The 24,170-nt window shown below is 53.7% G+C and overlaps 1 protein-coding gene across 8 annotated transcripts in view; it reads right to left on the bottom strand.

Annotated features, from left to right (window-relative positions):
- Positions 1 to 770: 770 nt before the first annotated feature.
- SYNPO (synaptopodin) overlaps positions 771 to 24,170 on the bottom strand; it is a 74,701-nt gene continuing 51,301 nt past the window's right edge. For 6 of the 8 annotated variants that reach the window (XM_077937341.1, XM_077937340.1, XM_077937343.1 and 3 more), the window contains 2 exons: positions 9,667 to 12,026; positions 771 to 3,580 (listed from right to left, as the gene is read on the bottom strand). In XM_077937341.1, the coding sequence (XP_077793467.1) occupies positions 2,915 to 3,580; positions 9,667 to 12,026 (3,026 nt within the window). In that variant the 3' untranslated portion in view covers positions 771 to 2,914. Of the gene's footprint in view, positions 3,581 to 7,638; positions 12,027 to 19,132; positions 19,328 to 24,170 lie in introns of those variants that run through there. The other 2 variants (XM_001099989.5, XM_077937344.1) reach the window with 2 other exon arrangements.

The following is a 24,170-nucleotide window of genomic DNA, read 5'->3' as shown; positions in this document are numbered from 1 at the left end:
GGGGAATGGTGGGTCTAGCAAGGATGGGCTGGGCACAGGGTGGGGAGCACCTGTGTCTGTATGCTGGCAGACTATCCTGGGGCGTATTTCTGACACCCTCTCAAATCAGAAGCCTGGGTTCTGCTGTCCACCGCCCTGACCTTAGCTTCCCAGCCCTCGGTGGGCCTGAGCTTCTAGAGAGGAAGAGTGAGATGTGTTCCTAGGGCAAGCTTAGCCTCACCTGGGAACAGGACCACAATCCCCTTCTCTGGCCAAAGGACGCTCCTGTCAGGAGAGGATGCCTCATGGCCCGAGTCCTTGCTTAACTGGGGCTTCATGGCTCAGATGGGACCTCTTACAGTGGCTCCTTTCCTGCCCTGGCACCCCCACCTGCCATGAGGAAACAGCCCCAGAGCACAGAGCCCTGACCCAGCTTGGCCCTGCCCACTCTGGTGATAGTGCTCTGTGTTCAGAGCCTGGACAGTACCGCCTGAGACATTACCTAGACCAACTCTCCCCTTTATATGGATGGGGAAACTGAGGCCTGGAGAAGGAGTGGGCTCACCCAGGGTCACCTTGCTCATCCATGACAGGACCAGGACTTCAACCCAGGAACTTCTATGGCCTCAAGTTGTCCGTTGTTCCCATCTCTCCCCATGGCTGCTTCTTCCCAAGCTCCCATCCCATGTATCTCAAATATTCCCAGCCACCCAGAGTCCCATGGACTGCTCCATGCTTGGGGAGAAGGGAAGGGCATCAGACACAGCTGAAAATGACACAGGAGGCAGAAGAATGCAGGAAGCATTTATTGAGGGCCAGAGCTGAATTCTACAAGAGGCAAGAGGCAGGACACAGGCAAGCTCTAGTGGGTTAGAGGAGAGGTTGGGGAGAAGGCAGTGACAATGAGAGAACAGCCAGGGGCTGGCTTGGGAACTGCGGGTTTCTCAAGGCTGCCTCCTGCTAGTCCTTTGGGAAATGCAGGTAGAAGTGGATCCTCTATGCAACTGCCTCAGCCAGAGGCCTGATGGTGTCCCTTCTCTGGGAGGGGCCCTTAGCCCCAATCTCCTGCACTACAAGGGACCCAGCAGCAGGTGGGGGCTTTGGTAAATATAGTCACTCATCATTAACTGAGTAAGAGCCCCTTCTCATCTTCACACCAGCAGGACCTGTGTCCTTATTCCTGAGGTCCAAGGAGCACTCTAAGGTCACACTTTCATTCCAAAGCACCCCGTCCCAACCCTATCTTTCATACTGACTTTAACTCTCTCCAGCCTCACTTGGGGGTTCTAGATCTACCACCACCCTGACGGGTGAGTAAGTCCTAAACCCATACTCTCCATCACCTTTAGCAACATCCTGCTATCCTTTCACCTACATACATTTGATCCTCAGCCAATTCCATCCCCTCAGCTGATCCTGAAGCTAATATTCTGAACCTCTAGAAGGCTCTACCAGCCAACTCTGGAAACTACAGAACTCAGCCATATTCCTCCCTGAGTCCCACCTGGGGACTGGAATCAGAGCCACCAAGGTTTAGGGAATCATTGAGGGCCTACAGCCAGGCTCCCTCAGGTCACTGGACACCAGGCACCAGCTAGGTCAGAGTGCACTGGGGAAGGGATGCGGCAGGATAATGTCTACTTTTCTGGGCAGATACGGACACTGGGACTGAGGTCTGACACTGAAGAAGGGGACATTTCCAAGGGGGCCAGAAATACAGGCAGACCCTAACCTAGCAGCCTGCTCATGTACCCAAGCTCATCGGCCCCTAAATTCAAGCCCAACTAGCCCACCACCAGCACCCACCCCCCACTTCCTAATACCATGGAATGCATTTCAAGACTGGAAGAGACCTCAGGGGTCATCTGAGCCAATCCTGTCCCCTGCTAGAATCTCCTCTATGCATCCTGGCCATGCTTTTCATATTTCCCGTAACAAGTAACTCTTTGTCTCTCTCTTTCCCAATAAGCAACCCCAAACTGAGGGCAATCAGGTAAAGTCACATGGTAGCTCTGTACCTCTTCTCTCCCCAGTTCAGCTTTGAGCCCAGAACCTGCCATGAATGGGCCCAGAAGGAACAGATGAGCTGGAGGCCCAAGTCCTGGGCCTAAGGGAAATCACTGCCTTATAGTTCTCTTGTGGCTGCAGGTAAGATGTCCTGGACAGTCTGAACCAGGGTGGAGAAAGTAGCATGACAGGGACCCAGGGAGAATTTTCCTGCCTCTTCTCTCCAGAGGGTATAGTGGGACACCTTGAGCTGGCCTGGGAGACCTCTCTAAAGGTCATTGTGATAAAAATAGTGCTTGTCTGGGAAGGGATGGAAAACAGCTGCTCCTGCCTAGGACTTGGTGCCAGGGAGCCGGATGGTCAGGCCAGTGCCTGGACATGGGACATAGGCCTAGGATCTTCCCAACACACTGCACTTGCCAGACTCCAGAGAGCAGAGCCAGGAGGGGAGGGAGGAGTATGGAACCCCGAAGGCAGCAAGTCCAGGGGTCCATGTACACACTGCCCTGCTTCATCCAAGGCACTAACGTGTATGTGTGTGTGTGTGTGTGTGTGTGTGTGTGTGTGTGTGTGTGTGTGTGTGAGAGAGAGAGAGAGAGAGAGAGAGAGAGAGAGAGAGAGAGTGTGTGTATTGATGGGAAGGGGAATTTTGACGTTTGTGGATTGTCTTGGCCAAAGCCACCATTAAACAGATGGGAAAGCTGAGGGTCAAACAAGGAAGAGTCTTACCCAGGGTCACACAACAGCTGAATGACAGCAAGGGCTAGAACTCAAGCTTGCGTCCCTAACCCATCCCCAAGCCCAGAGCTCTCCTCTGCTGACCCCTCAGCTCTGGGGCTGCCCAAAGAGGCCAGACCCTTTGGGTCCCCCAGGTCTGATGAGCCTTCTGCTGGCTCTGTCCTCCCGGGGTGGGGCCGGGGGTGGGGCTCTAGGTGGTGCAGGAGGCCTCGGCGGGGAGGCTGCCACGCTTCAGCCGAAGGCTGCCGTTCCACCCGCGGGGACAGATATTGTAGCCGAGGATGCCGGGAGACTTAGCCCCGGAGTCCTCGGAGTCGAGGGACACGTCGGAGTCCGTGGGCGAGCGGCGGTAGAGGAAGGGCCTGGGAGGCGCGGGCAGCGGGCTCCGGGGACTGGTGCAGGACGACGGCCCGGCGGGAAGCGGGCTCCGCGGGATGGGCGCGAAGGCTGCCCCCAGCATAGTAGCCGAGCCGGGGCGAGCGGGCTGTGGCGAGCGCATGCGCGGGGGCGGCGGCGGCGGTGCCCTTGGCGGGGAGAAGGGCCGCAGGTTCTCGGCGCCCGCCGACCGCGGGGAGGCGCTCTTGCGCCGGGCCGCGTTGATGATGTTTCGCGCCAGAAGCGCCTGCAGCTGGCGGCTGGGGGGCCGCGCCTCGGTCTCCGGTCGCAGCGGGGACACTGAGCGCTCGCTCCACGAGGGAGACATGGGCGGCGGTGGCGGCAGCGGCGGGGGGCTGCTCATGCTGCTCCCGCGGCTTGGCTCCCACGGCCCCGGGCTTACCCAGCCGTCTAGGCTGCTGGGGGGCCGGGACGCGCCCGGCGTCCAGGGAGGGGAGGTGGGCAGGCTCTCCCGGCGGTCCTGGGGAGAGAGCAGAGAGGGTGGGGCAATCATTAGTGCTGGGTTCCTCCACACCGGGCTTTAGGAAGGGACGGAGTCCGATTTGTCTATTACACCGAAAAGGGAAGCCACCGATCCAAGTCAGGTAGTACCTGCAATAAAACACAGGCGCCCAAACTCAGCCCAGAACGCTTGAAGAGCCCCCGCTGTCTTGTGTCTGCTCCCGTGTTAAGACTCGCTTTGGAGAGAGACGCCTTAACTTACTAACTGAGCTTGGGCAAGTTCCTTCACCCCTCTGGGCTTCAGTTTCTGCTTCTGTAAAATGGGGTGTAACAACAGTACTTAATCCTATAGGGTTGTTGTGAGGGTTAAATGAGATAACTGATGGAAAAGAACATTACATATATCGGCACATTCCTTGGAAGAAAGTGCTCAATAGATGTTGATTACCATAAAGAAATACTAGAAGGGCCTGGCGCTGTGGCCCGCGCCTGTAATCTCAGCACTTTGGGAGGCCGAGGTGGGCGGATCACCTGAGGTCAGGAGTTCGAGACCAGCCTGGCCAACATGGAGAAACCCTGTTTCTACTAAAAATACGAAAATTAGCAGGCATGGTGGCATGTGCCAGCTACTGCGGGAGCTGAGGCAGGAGAATCGCTTGAACCTGAGAGACGGAGGTTGCAGTGAGCCGAGATCGTACCACTGCACTGCAGCCTGGGCAACACAGCGAGACTCTGTCTCAATTAAAAAAATAATACTAGAAGGATATAGAAAGATACATGCGAACTAACCAAAGTGGTCACCTGTTAGGAAATGGGGTGAGAACAGGATCAGGGCATGCAGCCTGAGGCACTGGGAGTTGCTCTGTTTGTGGCACATCCCAGGAAGCTTTCAGTCAGGCTAGCTGAGGGAGGCTTCGGTTTCCCCATGATTTAGGGAGAGGAGCTGGGAGGGAGGTCCTGGACCCAGGGCCACATGAGAAGAACTAGATAGAGGCTGAGGCTAGTGTCTCAGGGCCAAATGCCAAGTCAGGGTGGGCTCTGTATGTCCTCCCGTCTGACCACAGTGTCACCTGAGCAGGGAGGTGGGGCCTAGAGCTCATGACCCAAGCCAGTCAACAACTACTGAGGCAGGGGAACCCGGCTCTTCAACCAGAAGAGTAGGCTGGGGCAGGGAGATGGGAATAAGACTTTTTAATATATTACTTTTTATATAAGTTTAGATTTCCGAACCGTATGAATGTATTACCTATTCAAAATTAAAATGTAAAAATATTGACCATTATTATTATTTTTTTAAGATGGAGTTTTGCTCTTGTTGCCCAGGCTGGAGTGCAATGGCACAATCTCAGCTCACCGCAACCTCCGCCTCCTGGGTTCAAGTGATTCTCCTGCCTCAACCTCCGGAGTAGCTGGGATTACAGGCATGTGCCACCACGCCTGGCTAATTTTGTATTTTTAGTGGAGACGGGGTTTCTCCATTTTGGTTAGACTGGTCTCCAACTCCTGACCTCAGGTAATCCACACATCTCAGCCTCCCAAAGTGCTGGGATTACGGGCGTGAGCCACTGAGCCCAGCTGACTATTATTAAAGTTGGACTTAGGGAAAGACCCTCTCAGCCCCAAACCCCTTGCCATGTCGCCATGGTCACTTCCTCATCTTTCCTTGGATACCCAAGCAGAGAGGAAGATCCTCCTGACAGATGGAAATTCAAAAGGAAGTCAGGTCATGCACATGCCCGACAGCAGCACATGCCCCTCACTGAGCTTTTTCACAGCATGGGGAGGGGAGTGTGGTTTTGGAGAGGCCAAGATGGTGAACAGCTTGGAGGCTATGAAGCACTGGTTGGCAATGCACGGCCATACCTGTTTCCTATGTACTTAAGGACATTCAGTCTACAAACTTCGTTCTCATCCTTTATCTCATTAGGTTTTCACAACAGACTAGTGAGGTAACTAGCATTATCACACCCATTTTACAAATGATGAAAATGAAGCTCAGAGGTATAAATAACAATCTAGTGTGTTCTGCCCCACCGGGAAGTGTGTGTGTGTGTGTGTGTGTGTGTGTGTGTATGTGTGTGTGTGTGCAGCTCAAAGCCTACATGTTTAAGCAGTTTGAACTGGTTTGAAAGTGGAGGGCTTGGGAATCCCTGCCTAACATGTATCTCCTGAACTTTCCAACTGTTCACCCAATCAGATTCCAGCAATAACCAGTCCACCTTGCCATTCAATCCAATCCAAATTCACTAGCAGTCATCCACCACAGTTCAGAGCTAGCCAGGCCATTCCATGCTTCCTACCCAATCAAAATCTAGAACCATCCAAAGATTTATTCTTTCATCCAATCAGTGATCAGCCATAACCAAGCCAGTCATCCTCTCATCCAACTGAGGGTCTTCTAATTCCTTCCAATCCAAAGGAAATAGACACTAATTGTATGTTTTATCCAAACAGAATGTAGCAGCTGCTAGATGAGCCCAGACTCTAAATTGGAGCCCTTTAAACTAAAGGGGAATGTTATACAACAGCCTGAGCAGGACATTTTTCATGGGATGCTAATGCTGGAGTGACCCTTAGAGACTCCCTAGGGACATCCAAGCTCCCAGTCATCAAGCTGAAAGTTAAGGCTCAGCCTGGGATCACACTCTTTTCCTCCCAGGGTCAGAATTGTGTATACATGAGCCAGAGACACTGGGAGCTTCTCTGTGTCTATGAAACATCCCAGTCAGCCTGGTCATAGAGGGCAGACTCCACAGTTTAGGGAGAGGAGCTGGGAGGGAGGTCCCAGCTCTAGGGCCAAATGCCAAATCAGGGTGGGCTCTGGCATGACCCAACACCTGACCACAGTGCCACCCTGAGCAGGGAGGTGGGGCCTAGAGTTCATGACCCAAGCCAGTCAGTAACCACCCAAGGCAGAGGAACCTGGGGTCTTCAGCCAGGAGAGTAGGCTGTGCAGGAGAGCTATGATAACCACCTAAAAATCTCTAAAGCATTGTTTCTCCCTTTGGTGACCACAAAGGGAATGCTGGGGCCAATAAGTGGAAGGAACAACGATTCAGCCAAGACTACAAAACAGAAAGGCTCAAATGGGGTTGAATGTTGGGGGCAGTGGTAAGCAGCTCCTCATATCTGGAGATGGGCCAGAACCTGACCTCACTCTAACAGCCATGCCTGGGCACTGACTCTGTGTGTATGTTTGGAGTGGGGGGTGTGCACAATAGGAAAAGGCTGCAGGAAATCAGAACTCTTCACTTTCTGACAGACTGTTCAATGCACCATGCACACCAGAGCTCCTTGGGAATGCGGTGGGTGAAAATTCAAAAAGTAGCATCCGCTCAACCCAACCCCAGACCCAAAGCAGGGCACGTGTGTGAGGTGAATGCGTAAGTAGAACACAGTCAAACCTGGACTGTCAGAGACCAAACGGGGCTCCCATACCACCTTCTGTAATCCTTTCACTGCACAGAAGGGGAAACTAAGGCCCAGAGATTGGAAGAGGTTGTCTGAGGTCACACACGAATCAGATGCAGACCTGGGGTTAGAATCCAGTTCTCCTGACCCTCTATGGCAGTTCTTTCCTCCCCACCAGGGGCAAAAACTCCATGCTTTCAGGATCCAGACAGTGAAAACAATGGCAAAAGTGGGAAATGGCCAAGTGTAGATAATAGGAGGGAGGGACTGAGGGAACTGGAGAACGAATGCTGGCTAGAGGCATTTCTATTCCACTTGTAAAGAACCCAAACAAACCTGGACCAGAAGAGGTAGTGCATTTTCCCCAAAAATCCTCTACAGTGTTTTTGGCCAAACTCTGAGGGAAGGAAAGAACAAAAGGTTGCTATTTGCACAGGATTCTGGCTCCCTGAGTGCTGTAGAGAGGAAGGCCTCACTTCCAAGCCAGCACACGTCTGTACCCGTGCAGAACCAGACATACAGCAGATGCAGGCAGCACGCAGGACGCAGCCACACTTTCACGCACAGTAATTGAGCAGGCCCACTCCACTTCCCAGGCTAGAATCAGGGAGGAGGAAGGGAACCCTGACCCCTAGCAGCACGGAAGAAAGAAAGAAGCAAGACGGATTTGAGGCAGAGTGTATTGAGAATATGAGAGAAAACAAAGTTGGGGGCAGAGCTCAGCCTGGCCGCAGGAGCTGCAGAATGAAGGGTGGGCTCTTCTATTGATGGCCCTCAAGGGTGGAAGGGAGCAGGGGTCCAGGGCAGGGGCTTCACTCTGTTCTGGGAGGGGCCAGGCCTGAAGGAGCTGAGCTCACTCACAACTCCCCCATGCATATCCCCTTGATTTGTGTGAAATGAGCTCACTAAGAAGGCACCCCTGTTTCCATGGAGACAAGCCCAGAGCTCACAAAAACTGCAGGCTCAGCCCAGCATGGGCACCGCCTCCACCACCCCTTGCCCCACTGGGGAGCCCAGAAATAGGACTGGGAAAGAGAAGTGGGTGGTCCTCGGCCCCCAGCCTTGCGAAGCTTCCATCTGAATCCTGCCACTTATGTCTATATTCTCTCACCCCCCACAAAGCCTGGTTTGGTTGGGGGCTGTATCATATCACCTCTAAAAGTGTCAGAGGTGACGGGGAGTCTCCAGCTACCTGACTTAACACTCTCACTGTATGAATGTGGAAACTGAGACCTACAGACACACATGCAGTTGGTCTGTTAGAATCCAGGTTTCAAGTCCCAGATTTTCCTCAAAACTCTAAGATCTCCTCTGTCCCTTCCCACTGCACTGCTATGCCTTGCCCTAGGTCCTGCTGGTGCTCCCACTGTCCCCAGGCAATCTTGAGCCTGAGCCAGCCCAGCCCAGCCCAGGCATCCCTTGGCCTCTTGCAGCAGCTCATTCCAACCCTTCCCTCACCAGGTCACCCTCACAGCCATCTAACGCCACCTGTCCTTTGGCAATAGCCCATTTCCTTTCTCTTTCTTCCCAGGGGACTGTCTTGTCACTTACAAGGTCTTCCTTCAAAGAACCAGCCTATCCTCTCAATCCTCACAGATTGTTACAGCTAGAAAAGCCCTCTTTGTATAAATGATAAAACTGAGGCCCAAAGAGAGAACGTGAGTGGGCCAAAGTCACACAGCAAATGGGAGGGTGACATGGGACCAGAACCCTCCTCTCCTGCCTCCCCCTGGGCCCCGTTCCAGTGCACTGAGGTGGCTTCTTTTAGTCAGGCAGATCTTGGTTGAATCTGAAGCCAAAACAGCCAATGGATACATGGCTAGGGGCCACCCTCCCTGTGGCACACCCACATCTGCACAGCCTCCTACAGGGCTCTCCTCCTGGGGATCCCCTGGGACGTCCCCCACCCCTACAGCAGTGACAGCAAGCCAGGAAGAACTGGGGCTGAGGCCTGGGCCCAGTGGTCTCCCTAAAACAGAGCCAGGCCTCGGAGGGGGGCAGGAAGAAAAGCGTCAGACAGCAGTGGTGGGCTGAGTCCGCAGCCAGCAGAAGGACCCCGGAGAGGAGCGCAGGCGGAGGCGAGGCAAAGCGCTCTGAAGCAGCGGAGAGGAAACGGTGTCCAGAAGGCAGAGGCAGAAGACAGGCCCGTGGAGGTGAGAATCCAGCGATAGGAAGAAAGATGCCAGGAGCTTGAGCCTCAGGAGGGAGGCCCCCACTGGGGCAGCTGAGGAGGCAGACCCTTGGCTGGCTGACTCCACAGGCACTGGCAGGCTCTGTCTGCTCCAGAAGTCCCTGTTAGGATCCCCTTCTAGGCCACTCCTCCAGCAAGACGCTGGCATCAGACGCTGCATCCCTACAGCTCACAAAGGCCAGTGGATGCCCCTCTACCGCATCAGGGCTGCCAGACAGTTCTCTCTCCATGACCCTCCTCCCCACTCAGACACGGAGTCCGACCCCTGTTGTAGTAGGGGAGGGGCAGCTTCAGCTCAGAGAGGGGAGGCGACTCGCCCAAGGTCACAAAGCCAGCTGGTGGCCGCATCTGACCTTGAACCATGGACTCCCCATTCTCCTCACTCAGCTCTGTGCCATTTCCTGCCACGTCTGCTCTCCATCTGGCCCTCAAGGAGGGGAACTTGACCGGCAGTGGGACCCCAGTGGGGTTCGTTACTTGAAGCAGAAGGAAGGCTTCCACACCTGAGCCTCAATCCCGGCGTTCCGGGTAGAGAAGGAGGGCCTGGGGGCCTGCTTGGCTCGGGGAGACCATGCCCTGGAGGGAGACACAGGGGAGATGTCACCGCCATAGGGAGGGCTCACAGCAGTGGGCTGCAGGCTGTCCTGGCCGGGGGAGGTGTAGAGGCCCGGTGAGGAGCGGGAGGGCCGAGGCAGGGCAGGAGACGGAGGGAGAGCCCCCTTGGGCAGGTTGGGCACCAGGTCCAAGGAGCTGGGCTTGGCAGGTGAGGCAGCTCTTGGCGAGACCTTGGCAGGCTCCTTGATAGGAGAGAGGACAAAGAGCGAGGGCCGCAGCTGGTACGGCGGCTGCTTGGTGGGCTCTGGGCGCAGGACCCCATTCTCAGGCAGGTAGCCATGGTAGAGGGAGGCAGGCGGGGTCCGGGCTGGGCTTCGGGATGCCACTCGGAAGGCCCCGGGGGCGTTAGTGGGGTATTTCCAGGAGGAAGGCAGGGACATGGTAGGTGATGGGCAGCGGGCCAGCTCCGGTGTATGACTTGAAGACTCGATGACATATTTCTCCATCCGTGACTGGCGGCGGGCATAGAGCTCAGCCCCCTTCCCAGAGGCCTCGGAGAGGTTCTGGTTGGGTTTGGGCTTCGGCTTGGCCTGGATGCGGGGTGACTTGAGGCAGGAGGCCCACTCTGGGACTGCCTCCTCTACCGCCGCGGGGCTGGCCCTGTCGCGAGGTGCTGGCTCCTGCTGGAAGTTGGAGGCCTCGGCCCCCAGTGCGAAGGGCTCCTCCTCCACGCCTACCTCCCCCTGGTCCCTCTGCCGCCGCTTCTCGTCCGCTGTCTGTACCAGATCCAGCAGGTCTGGATTCGGGGTCACCTTGGGCTTCTCCACGAAGGTAAACATGGATTTGCGGCTGCCCCGGCGGGCCATCGACTCCTCCAGAATGCCTGTCTTGCTGGCAGGAACAGCCTGGCCCTTCAGATGAGAAGACTTGGGGTCGGAGCTGGGGTACAGGGCAGAATATGAGGGAGGAGACCTCACCCAGGAAGCCAGAGGGGCTGTGGACAAGGTCTCAGTGTAGGTGGGGGGTGCAGTGAAGTTCCCCAAGGGGCGTCTCTCTGAGGCCGGGCTTCGCTGCCCCATCAGCCTCCTTTCCACCATGGGGCTGTGGGACATTATGTGTCTCTGTGGCCGGGGACTCCTGTCTGGGATACTGGGGAGCTGGGGAGCCGGAGCCTTCTCTCCAAAATGTCGTCTCTCTAGCATGGGGCTCCTCTCCATCTGGCTGGTGCCCCCTGGCGCCTGGATCCCAAAAGGCCTGGCCGTCCTGTTGACCACTGACGGGGGCTTGGCCAGTGTGAAGTGGACCTCACTGTAGACCTTGGTGGGTGTGGTGGCAGCTGCTCGCCCAGACATCTCTTGATCTGCTGACACCACCAGGGTGTTGGGCTGGATGTCAATGAGCAGGGAACTGGACATGAAATCTGAGGCTGGGGGCCTGGAGCTGGGGATGAGCGTAGCTTCTCTGGAGAAGGTGCTGGTGGTGGTAGCTGGAGTTGATACCTTGTCAATTAGGAGTGTGCTGCACCTCACTTCCTCGGCCGGTGCCTGGGGTTGCCCGTCAGCACACAGGGTGCTGGGTTTGGAAGCAGGCACTGTGCCATTGGATGGGAGTTGGGCCTCTGAGGAATTCTGTTGGATGCTAGAGAGTGGCAGGCTCTGTGGAGCGACAGTTGCCGGTGGGTTCTGATTGACATCGGTGGCTGGCGGGTTGTGGCTGCTGTTAGAAACTGGTGTGGTGAGCGTGGCACTGGGCGAGGCAAGGTTTTGGTTGACATCTGCAGCTGGGCTGTGGTCCTCAGCTGGAGGTGGGGCCGGTGAGGACTGCTGGGCCTCTCGGTTTTGGGACAGGTGGAGCCCATTGGCTGTCAGCAGTGCTGCGTTCTCCTTTAGATAAACCACCAGTGGCACCTCTTCCTCCTCACTGGCCACCCTCTCCAGGTGCCGCAGCAAGCTAGCCTCCTCTGAGTACCCCTCCATGCTGTGGCCAGGGACCCCGCTGTCGGGGCTCTGGGGATTGGGGTGCCGTGGAGGGCCTGGCTCCAGCAGCGAGGTGGAACTCAGGCTGAGCCCCGGGGCATGGCCTGGGGGACTTTCAGGGAGCACTTTGAGGGACTCCTGGCTGGGCTTCTGTCCCCTCTGGCCGTGGCTCTCCAAGGTGAACTCGTTCACCCTCTGCCGGCGCCTGTTGAAGAGTTGGACGCCACGGGAATTGGAGCTGGGAGGGGTGGTCAGCTGGGCTGCAATCTGCTGGCTCCGCGCCTTGGCCTCTTTCAGATCCTTCTCCGTGAGGCTAGTGCTCTGGCCCAATGCTGCAGGGAGGGACAGAAGCCCAGTTAGCAAACAGGAATGCAGTGACACAGGGGTGCACAGACAGACAGGCAGACCGAGATGGTCGCCTCAGCCCTTCCTACACAGGATCTCTTCTTCTGGAATTTAATTGTCACTCACTGTTTCTTAGAATTAGCTCACTTCGTAATCAGCCCTGACCTACCTTTCATGGCCCAACTCAAATGCCACCGCCTCTACGCCACTCTGATTATCCTCTCAGGATTAACTGGTCCCTGATTTGGATTCCCCCTGACAGTTGCTGATACAGCACTTTACCAAACTGAGTACGAACACCTCACCCTAGAAGTCCCTCCGTGTCCCTGGCTTCTCCCCACCGCCTTCTCCTCTCTCACTAGGCTCTGCCACACTGGCTTGCTTTCTCTTCCTTGAAAATGCCAAGTATGTTCCTTCCCCAGGGCCTTTGGACTTGCTGCTCCCTCTGCTTGGAATAATCTTTTCCCAGGTAGCAGTCCATGCTGGTTCCTTCTGGCCACTCAAGTCTCAGCTGGAATGTCCCCTCTCTGGAGGCACCTTTCCTTCTCCTATCCCAATCTGTTTTGTTTCCTCCATAGCATTCACCAAGTTGAAATGATCTTTATGTTTCCCTCTCTATTATCCATCTCCTCGCCTAGAGCATAGCTCCAAGGGGTGATGACCTTGCCTGACATGTTTTTTGGTTTTTTGGTTTTTTTGAGAAGGAGTTTCGCTCTTGTCACCCAGGCTAGAGTGCAGTGGCGCAATCTCGGCTCACTGCAACCTCCGCCTCCTGGGTTCAAGTGATTCTCCTGCCTCAGCCTCCCAAGTAGCTGGGATTACAGGCATGCGCCACTATGCCCAGCTACTTTTTGTATTTTTAGTAGAAACGGAGGTTCACCATGTTGGCCAGGTTGGTCTCAAACTCCTGACCTCAGATGATCCACCTGCCTTGGCCTCCCAAAGTGCTGGAATTACAGGCGTGAGCCACCGCACCCAGCCACCTGACTTGTTTATCACTGTAACAGCAGCTCCTAGAACAGCACCTGTCATACAGTGGCACTCAGTAGATATTGCTGAATGCACAAATGAACCCCCAGAATATTTTCTGTGTGCCCTCCTTAGGGCCCTTTATACTTTCAGACTTATAGTATAGGAATGTGCTCTAATTTTTTTAAACAAAAATATTTTAATAAACCACTGTCTGGTTTAATTTTTTAAATTTGTATTTATTTATTTTTTTGAGACAGTGTCTCACTCCGTCACCCAGGCTGGAGTGCAGTGATGAGATCTCAGCTCATTGCAGCCTCCACGTCCTGGGATCAAGTGATTCTCCTGCCTCAGCTCCCCAAGTAACTGGGACTACAGATGTGTGCCACCATACTCGGCTAATGTTTTTTTTGTAGAGACAGGGTTTCACCATGTTGCTTAGGCTGGTCTCAAACTCAGGTGGGCTCAAGTGATCCGCCCACCTCAGTACCTCGAAGTGCTGGGATTACAGGCATGTGCTTTGATTTTATAAAGAGATGTCACTAATATTTCCCCTTTTTAGAGTAGGTAATACATTCACATGGTCTAAAAATTTATTTATTCATTCATTTTTATTTTATTTTTACTTTTCTGAGACAGGGTCTTGCTCTGTTGCCCAGGCTGGCATGCAGTGGCACCATCATAGCTCACTGCAGCCTCAACCTCCTGGGCTCAAGCCATCCTCCCACCTCGGCCTCCCAAATGGCTGGACTATCATCAGTGTGCACCACCACGCTTAGCCAATTTTGTTTTTGTATTTTTTGTAGAGAAGGGGTCTCGCTATGCTGCCCAGGCTGGTCTCAAACTCCTGGGCCCAAGTGATACTCTGGCCTTGGCTTCCTAAAATGCTGAGATTATAGGCATGAGCCACCATATCTGGCCCTAAAAATTAAAACATAAAAAGATATACAGTAAAAAGTGTCACCCCATCCTCGATTACTCCATATCACAATCAGGTAACCACTGTTTGTGTCATTATTCTATCTCCTCCCAGGATTTCTTCCCATTTTTACTTAAATAATCATTTTAAAATTCACATCCTTTAACACTACAAAAGTAACAAATTGAGCTAGTTTCACCAACGACTACTCTAGAACATTGCATTCTTTTATTTTATCTGCACAAAACCATAATGAGACAAGCACCGCTTGCCTGTGTTTTTCAGAAGAAGAAACGGAGGTTCAGAGATATATAAGGAAATGCCCCAAGGCTGCAAAGCCAAGGGTGACAAAGCTGGAGCCAGAACTGTTCTTTCTGGGGTCTCCAGCCCATGCTCAAGCTGTCTGCTCATCCCAAAAGGTCTCTTTGGGACATAAGGAGCAGGAACAAGGTCATCAGGGGTCAGGGGTCAGTCTGGGACTTGAGGTCCTGAGATCAGGCTGAATTCAGTCCCCTATTAATCTATAAGATCATTATAGGCAACCATTTCTCTTTCTATCCCCAGTGCCCAGCTGGCACACAGTTGGTGCTCAATTTATAATTATTGAATAATTAATGAACAAAGGATGCATGAACAAACGCCTTGACAGACAGGTGGATGGATCAGCCCGTGACCAGGGTCAGAAGCAACATCAGTGGCTAAGAAAATTCCTCCCTCCATCACCCCTCTCCTCCCTACTGTGGGAAGCTAATTAGTTCTTGAGGAATCTGACCCTGCCCTCCCCTCCCTTGCCCTCATTAGCACTGGCCATGGCATGCTGAGTCTGTCTCCAGGGACAGTCTTTCTAGGCATCTTGCCAGCGAGGCTCTGAATTCATGGACTCTCAGAGCTGGAAGAATTCTTACAGAGGAGGTATTGCATCACCACCCTGTTTTATAGGTGGGAAACAGAGGTCCAGAGAGTAGCCCAGGGTAGAGCTGGCTGACCCCACATGGGAGCCACAGGGAGGTCCACACAGAGCAGAGAAGCTGTGACCAGCAGCGTCACAGCAACTCCACTGGGGCCAGGCCAAGCAGCCACAGGTTTTCTGGCCGCAACCTCCTTCTTTCCTCCTCCATCGAACCTGGCTTTCCCCTAACCTATTAGAAACAGTGAAAGCACATAGCCTATCCCACCCACCCATGATACTACTCCCCTCAATAGGACTCCTCTCCTGCCTGGATCACCCTATCTATTAAAGATGTCTATTAGCCAGGCTGTTCCCCTGGGAGGTGCCTAAGGGATGGGGTGCCAGCCACACGGGAGGGCTCTGAGAGGTTGCTCAGCTCATGCAGCATCTGTCTCCCCTGCTCTGCTTAGAAACCAGGCATCCTGGCCTGAATCCAGGCTCTGCCATTTGCTAGCCATGTGACCTTGGCAAGTTACTGTACCTCTCAGAGCCACAGTCTCCTTAACTCAACATGAGTGTTGGGAGGCCACAATGAGATCATGAATGCCAAGGCCTGACTGCCATGAAGCCCAGGTGGGCAGAGGGCTCATGCTCTCCTGGCATAAGCTGGCAATTGGTCACCCCATTCCACTGCCTGGAAAAGGTCAGATACTCTTCTAGCATAGGAGATTCGCTGAAGGTCAAATAGCAGGGGATTCCAGAGCTGCGGGGAAGCAGAGCTTACTGCCCCCAAACACGGAACCTCGGAATCTCAGAGGCGGCTGTCCCCAAGTCCAATCCCCACACAATTCTTGCATCTTCAAAACCACACCCTTGAGTGTGCAAGTCTCTGCTGATGTACTCAGGTGGCATGAGCTCACTCCCCCAGGAGGTGCCTTCCACTAATTAACATTCCTCAGTTAGAAAGTTCCTCCTTACATTAACTTCCATCCACTTTTTTTTTTTTTTTTTTTTGAGATAGGATCTTGCTCTGTCGCTCAGGCTGGAGGGCAGTGGCGCCATCATGGTTCACTGTAGCCTCAAACTTCCAGGATCAAGCATTCCTCCCACCTCAGCCTCCTGAGTAACTGGGACTACAGGCATATGCTACCATGCGTGGCTAATTGTTGTATTTTTTGTAGAGACAGTGTTTCACTATGTTGCCCAGGCTGATCTTGAACTCCTGCGCTCAAGTGATCCACCCACCTCAACCTCCCAAAGTGCTGGGATTACAGGTGTGAGCCACCATGTCCAGCCTTCATCCACTTTCTTGATGTGGGTCTGCCTCCCCAGGCTGCACAGAAAAAAAATCTTCTCAGCCGGGCGCGGTGGTTCACATCTGTAATCCCAGCATTTTGGGGGGCCAAGGCAGATGGATAATGAGGTCAGGAGTTCAAGACCAGCCTGGCCAATATGGTGAAGTCCCATTTCTACCAAAAATACAAAAATTAGCTGGGTGTGGTGGCAGGGGCCTGTAATCCCAGCTACTTGGGAGGTGAGACAGAAGAATCACTTGAACCAGGGAGGCAGAGATTGCGGTGAGCCGAGATCACACCACTGCGCTCCAGCCTGGGCGACAGAGCAACATTCCGTCTCAAAAAAAAAAAAGTTTTCTCATTCATTCCAGCCTGACAGCCCTGCAGAGATTTGCAGATACATCAGATCCCCTTGGGACAGGGTCAGGATAAACATCTGTGGTCCTACCAGTGTTTCTTATGACATAGTTGCAGCAACAGTAGCTAACATTGATTGGTCACTTACTGTATACCTATACACATACTTTACTCATATTATTTAATTTTCAAAACAACCCTACAAGGCACAAACTATTATTATTTATTGATGAGAAATCTACGGCTCAGAGAAGTAAAGTGAGCTGCCCAAGATCACAGAGCCAGAAGGAGTAGAGCTGTGTTCACACCTGGCTCTACGTTACTGCAGAGAGCACTAGGCTCCTGGCTGGCCGGTTCCCACCGTGCGAGGCTCATAGAAAGCACTTCAGTGTTTGATTACTCCAGACCTCTCAATGCCCTTGCATTTTTCTGCTTTTCTCTTTACTGGCTCTAGAAGGCCATGGGTTTAGAAAATCCTCAAATGTCAGAGTGTGCAGGGCCTTTAGAAATAAGCTGGCCTGGGAGGCCCAGCCAAGGAAGGGGTCAGAGAGGAGGATGTGAGTCCAAGACCAGGTCAGCTGACTCCCAGTGAGGCTCCATTCACAGCCTGGGCTGCTGCTAAGATCCCATCACCGCCACCTCTCTGAGCTTAGAACTGCTCCCAAGCTACTGTTCTGGAACAAGAGGAATGGCAGAAAAGGCCAGGAGGTAAGAGAGCCCTGCCCTCCAAGGCAAGCTCCTGCAGCCCGCACTCCAGCCCACAGTGACTCCATGGAAAAGGAATTCAGCAGGAGGTTTGGACCAGATCCAGCCAGCCATCCAGATGATTCTTGCCACCCTTCACAAACAAAGCTGGGGAGGGAGGGGGCACCCCAGAGTCCCTTGTAGCAGGGCACCAGGGGGCAAGTCTATCTAAAATTCCTCAGACTAGGGAGCTGCCCTCTCTGGCAATATCCCAGGCAGCTGCTCCAAGATCTTGCTCCTGGTGTCAAAGGTGGGGGTGGGGAAGTAGCCAAAGGCTACAGGGGACAGGTACCTCATTGAACCCTCAATTGGCCTGGCTGTGGCCTGCACTTGTGCAAGTCATGATGTCCCCACCGCCTCCCCACCTAAACTGATGCAGAGCCAGGTTGGGGGGTTAGCCCTTTAAAGACCCACCCTGGACATTGGATCAGGAGCCCTGAAGACAGGCCTTCAAGAGAGGAAGGGGTGGAGCGCGGACACAATGAAAAGCTGCCTGGGGTCAGGAGACTTGGGTCCAACAGGGTAAATCCTGGAGTGGGGGAGTAGGCGAGAAGCACCAGCACAGTCATTAGAAGGGGTTTGCCATGACCGCGGTCACTACCGAGCCCCCGCTGCAGCCCAGGTGCAGTGCTGTGCACTTTATGCTCACCACCTTGTTCAGTTCTCACAGCACCTCCAAGAGGTAAGTCCTGTGATTCTTCTCATTCTGCAGGTGAAACTGGGGCTCAGAGAGACCTGCCCAGGGTCACACAACTTAAGAGTGGCAGAGCTGGAATTCAAAACTCAGAAAAGTCTGGCTCTGAGTCTAATCTCTTAACTATTCTCCTTCCAGACTAGGACTCTGGAAAGACAAAAAACAAGAGAGGCTCCAGTGCTCCTGGATGATGGTCTGCAAAGCCCTCTGCTTCCTCATCTCGTGATCAATGCCCCTCAGCAGTGTCTTCTCCCCTGAAAACCCAGCTGCCTAGAACAACTCCTTCTTTCTCCCACTTCTTCCTCTCAGAAGAAGAGTTGATGAACTCATTCTTACTAAGGTAGAAAGGACTGCTAGGGCATGAAAGATTAGTAGAGTGGGAAGATCACAATGTTGGGAGTCAGGAGACCCCAGTTCTCGTTTGGCGTAGGAAGGGACAAACCCTTTCCCCCACCCCTACCACCCACTGTGGACAGCTGCCTGTTCTGCCCACCACTTGGGGCCCGTGTGGACGGAGGATCCGCAGGAGGGAGGTGGGGCCGGGGAGGGGAGGCCAGAGCACAAGGTCAGGACAGGGAGAATTCAAGGAAATGCTTCTTCACACGATGCCGTCAATGGGAGTGTCCAGCCAGGGTCGGGTGGGGTGGGGTGGGACAGGGAGCCAGGGGTAGGAATAGAGATTGGCTCGAGGCAGCCCATTGTGGTTGTCCAGGGGTCTTGGCAACAGGAAGGGTAAACAGGCTGGGTAAACTGCCCCCCTGGTGAGGTCAGGAAGGAACCAATGACTGGCCACTGCACAACCTCTGGCTCAGCTGGAGGCAGGAAAATGGAGAGGCCTGAGTAATGGCCTGGCTACCTTGCCAGCCCCTTCCCCACTCCTCCCACTGAGAGGAGGAAACGGCACAGGCTCCATGCCCTGGGGAGTTCTCCATCCCCACAGTCATGGCGAGTGCGACCTGACTGGGTCGGCAGACTGCCAGACCTCCTCTTGGGAGGAGAATAATCTAGGCTTTGGTGGGAAGGACTGCCGCGCATGGGAGAAGACACAGAAGTGGGGTGGGGAGCCCCAGGCCCAGCCCCCGCCTCACCACTCACAGGCTGGCAGAAATCACCACATACCTCTCCCTTGATGCCCAGAGGAGAGACTAAGATCAGAGGGGGATCCACATGCCCTAAGTCACATATCCCAAGCCGCAAAGGCACCTCCGGGCGCTCATCTTACTCACTCTGCTGGGTCCTCCCTGAAGCCAAGCTTCTCCCTGGATGCTCCTGCCGGCCTTCGGGCCTCGGTTCTCAAAGCCTCCGGCGAAGGCAGCCAATTGCCTGGCTGACGAAGCCAGGAAAATCCCACATCGACAGCAACACGAAGGAGCTGGATATGACTTTTCTCCTCCACAGATGACTCAGCCCAGCTCTTTATCAGGAAAACCGATTTTGCAACAGCCTTTTAAATGGCCTCTCCACCCCCAGTCTCTCCCCCGCCAATCTACCCGCCCCACGCTGCCAGATTCATCTTCCTCCCTCTGGGCTCCACTCATGCCTCTCTCCTGCTCCAAACCCTCTGCTGCCTCCCCAGGACATGGAGGATCAAGAGGAGAGGCTTCATCCTGGCATTCAAAGCCCCTCCACTGGGGCCTGCCCAAGAGCTCACTCACCTTCTCTCTGTGCCCTCGGCAACAGTGGAGGGAGTTCGGTGGCCTGCAGTTCCCACAGTTGCCCAGTGAATTCCTGCCTGCAGAGCAGCGTTTGCACAGACCCCCTCTACCGGGAACCCTCCTCTGTCTCACATCCTTTCTACATGCCCTAATCCCTCAGATTTCCGGCCTACCTAGAATGCTACCACCCCCTCCAAAAAGCCTTCCCTGATCCACCAACGTTCTACCTGCACCACTTCATAACCATCACCTTGTGTATTATTCATTCTAGTAAAAGTTCTCTTTCAGGGTGTGCTCACCACATGCCAGGTACCAGGGCAGGGCCTTACTTCACTTACTTCCACAGCAACCCAGGAGGCCAGCACTATCCTCATCTCCACGTTAGAGAAGACGCTGGCTCAGAGGGGTGCAGTGACTTGCTCAAGGTCGCACAGCCAACCAGAGGAAGAGCTGAAATTCAAGCCCAGGTTGGCCCAATGCCCAGTTCAGGGCCAGTCACATGGGCCATGCCGCCCCCTCCCAGTGTTTTGCTTTGTAGCAATCAGGCTCTGGGCCCTATTTTCCCCCAGAGACTGCAGCGGCCTCGAGGGCAGGGGCCTTTACGGCTTCACCTCTGTATTCCTCCCTGGTCCCCTCCACATCTTCCACTGGCACTTGCAGAATAAACACGAAATCTGTGAGAATGACAAGAGCCAACATTTTGGAAGCACCAGATGCTGCCAAGCCAGGGGTTTAATGTGCCTTTTCTCATTTAATCCTCACAACAGCTCATAGAGGAGGTTCCCTTATCCCCATTTCGTAGATGAGGAAGATGAGGCACACAGAAGCAGCTAACTCACTCCAGGTCTCACAGCTTAGCAAGGGCCCCTCGTGGTCTGACTGATCGCAAGCCTGGACGCCTTCCTTCGGAAGAGCTCCCCACAAAGCAAACTCACCCTCCTACTCACCCACCCAGGCCCAGCCCAACAGCCATTTCTTGGCAGAAGCCCTCATCAGTCCATTCAGACTCCTAGATCAGTGCTCCTCCCCTGTTCAACCTGGCCCAGAGGCCCCAAACAGAAACAGGGCTCAGAGGAAACAGCAGGTTGCAAAAACTCAGAAACCCAGGGGAAGGAGGCTGGGCCTGGCCAAACTTCTGGTTTCTCTCTGCTGGCACTGGGTCGGGATCAGGGAGGGCAGAGATGGAGGGGTTAGGGGAAGCTAAGATGAGAGCTCCTCAGTCAGCGCAGGCCCGGCCCATCCTCTATCCTTGCAGATCACAAGCCCTGCTCCCTGCTGGCTGACCAGGGCCCTGCCAAAGGCCAGGAGCCACAGCCTCTCTCTTGCCCACTCTACTGGGGTAATCATTAATCTATAATCAGTCGATTTTTAGAAACTTTGAGATGGTAACCCAGAGAGAGGCCGGCTGAGCCCCAAGTATACAGCAAACTGAAAAGGGAGGGCTCACAGACAGGATCACAGGATCACAGCCCAGCCTTCCACCTCTCCAGTCCAACCCTGGTGAGCTAGGCCTGTGCTCACGAAGCCCCCTCCTGCTATTTCACTCTCCCCACCCCCAGCTCCCTGGAGGCCTTAGGGATACAGAAAGGGCCGTCACACCCTACCTTTCCAGAGAAAACACATAAGCTAAAGGACAAAAAGGTGGCAAGTCAGGGCAGGGGGAAGAGGTGGTTTCCCCTAAACTGCCTCTGCCAGGGTCAGGGCAGGGCCTAGGTCATCTGTGGATTCCCTACTCCTCCCAGGGCCTGGCACACTCTGGGCCCACCACAAAGATGTGGTCCTTCTCCTTAGCCCTAGGGTCAGGACTGGTCTCCGTCCTCTGTAAATGTCCCCAGACTCAGCAGAAGTCATCAGCCAGGAGGGGCTGAAACCATCACTGTGTTGACTAAATAAACTACTAAAGGATGAGCGCTTCCACAATCCAAAGCCTCCCCCTTCATACTTTGCTTCACTATTCATCCCTGGAGATGAATTTTAGATTTGTCTAAATCCAAGACTCATCTAGATTCTAGATCAAAGATCTAGAGGGTGGTTCCTGGGAGTGGGAGGAAGGAAGGAGAGAGCAACACGCTTGTGAGAGAAGAGGGAGATGAAGTCTCAAATCACTATGTTAGATCTAAGAGGAAGAATGTTTCATGAAGTGAGGGGAGAACACAGAACCTAAGAGAAAGATGAACTAGGATGAAGCAATCCAGGAAGGCTTCCTGGAGGAGGTGACCTATGTCCTAGCTCTTGAAAGATGGAGATAAGGAAGCATTCTAAGCAATGAGGATAGCTCAGCAGAGACTAGGAGGTTCAAGATAACCCCCACCCCACTCTCCTACCCACTCCCATATCCCAAACCTAGACCAGCTGAATAGAAAGGAAACTTTGATAGAAGAACACACCCACTGGGCTTGCCCACAGGCCAGGGGTGAATGGGAAGGGCCAGGAACAGTTCCACAGGAGCTATGTACATTACCAGGCTCAAGACCAGAGACCAGAACCTGGGCCTCCGGGTGAGTTACATAACCGCCCCCCACTCCTTGGGCCACAGAGCCAGCTAGGACCCTCCGCCTCCACCTCTCCTGCCATCTGTCTCAGCAGCTTCCTTCTTATAGGAAAGGACGCCCTGCAGCCCAGCTGAACGTGAAGGCCAGCGCCCTGTGGTAAATTCCCCACATTCCTTCCTCACAGAAAAATAAATAACTCAGAGAAAAAACGCAGGAGGAATGATAATGACAAAGTCACCGCACATGGGGTAAACAACAGAGACGAGGTTTACCCCCAGGAGGCGTCATCACCAGCCTGGGGCTCTGGGACAGACAAACCTGCCCCCAACCCTTGCGGGTCCCCCAGACGGGGTCTCAGGCTCACTCACAGCTGCCAAAGAAGGCACTGGAAATCCCTCAGTCGTGGCAAGTGGTCACTGTGCGCAAACTCGTCAGGGGCCGGGTGCACTCATGTTCATCACTCAAGTTGCTGCTTCCCGAGCACATCAAATGTGCGAGGCATTCGGTTTCAGTGTTATCATTTTTCATCATGTTGTTTTATCCTCACAAGCTGTGAGTTAGGGAGTGCCATTATTCTCATTTTACAGATGAGGGAACTGAGCCTCAAAAAGAAAGGTTTTGCGATTTGTCAAGGTTATTTGGCCAGTGAGTGGACTGTGGGTTTCCAGCCGGCCCCTCGCTCCCGAATCCATTCAGCCTGCCTGCTCCTCCCACAGACAGCCCTCCTTTACCAAATCCAGTCAGAGGTGCAGCCAGTTCTTCCCCCATCTATGGCTCAGCAAGGCATCCAATTCAAATTGCTGGGCTACCTTCAGTAAATCATTTCACCTCTCTGAGTCTCAACTTCATCATCAGTAAAACAGGGATGATAATATCTGCTTTGCAGAGTAGCTGCTGAGTAAATGAGATGCAGCAATGATTTCTAAAGTATAAAGCACTGCGCACACCTTGGGGGGTGGTTAACTGTAGGCTTTTGCACACACCCACCTCTGCATAACTCGACCAGGCTGGGGCTGTATCTGTCTCTCTCTCTCTGTCTTCACCACCCCTCTCTGGGTCTGGTCTCACTCTTCTGCTCATAATCAGGCATGGCCCAACCCCATCCCCCTTCCCAACACCCCCTAGCATCCTCTCTGCACAGGGATCCCCATGTCATTTCTAGCCAGAATCAGTTTTGAACCCCAGGGCCCCTCAGAGGAGGACACCATGGCTCTGGGGTGCTGGAGGCGGCTGACCCTGCCATGGCCCTCTCCTCTGCTGCCATTCACCAATTACCAGGCAGGTCTGGCCCCACTCCAACAGGAGGAGTCTCCTGCCAGGGAAAGGCTGAATCATGCAGTCCTGCCCTCCATGTTTCCCTCAGACTACAAAAGAAAAGAAGACTAGAAGTCAGGAGATTTGGTGCCGGGGTCTGTCCTGTCACAATTCGGGCGAGACGCTGGGCTGATCCCTGACCCTCTTGGGGCCTCAGTGCATCCAATTTGTCCAAAGGAGGGATTGGACTGGACTGGTGGTTCCTAGAGTATAGTGCCCTCACCACTAATGGAAGCAAAAAGGATTCTAGATGGTACCCTGATATTTAAAATCTTAATAGTTACGTACATTTCAAATGTGAATTGGAAAAGAGGTATAATAAACACACTTGTGATCTCAGGTATATTACTGCTTAAGGAGAGGCTAAAGTGGACATTTCACTGGCAAAATTTGAAGAAAATACGTATAGGTGGTACATGGATTCATTCATTCCATGAGTATTTATTGTACACCAACTAAGGGCCAGGCACTGTTCACAGGCGTGAAGGGAAACAGATTAAAACCTCTGCTTGCATTCCAGTAAGGGAACAAGATAATAAATACACAAGTAAGTCAGATGGTAAATGCTATAAAAAATAAAGCAGGGACTGGGGGTATATGGACTGTAAGGGGTGAGGAGTGATTTGCAAAGGTAGACATGATAACCAAAGGTAGATATGATAACCAAAGCCATCCTCACTGAGAGGGCACATCTGAGCAAAGAACGTAAGAAGGTGAGAGAGTGAGGCATATGCTTGTCTAGGGCAACAATGCAGGCAGAGGGAACAGCGAGTGCTAAGGTCCTGAGGCAGGCTCATACCTGG

This window comes from Macaca mulatta, chromosome 6 (assembly GCF_049350105.2).
Source record: "Macaca mulatta isolate MMU2019108-1 chromosome 6, T2T-MMU8v2.0, whole genome shotgun sequence".
Lineage (NCBI taxonomy): Eukaryota > Metazoa > Chordata > Mammalia > Primates > Cercopithecidae > Macaca > Macaca mulatta.
The sequence above is the reverse complement of the archived record's forward strand: the minus strand, read 5'-3'. Positions and strand labels throughout refer to the sequence as shown.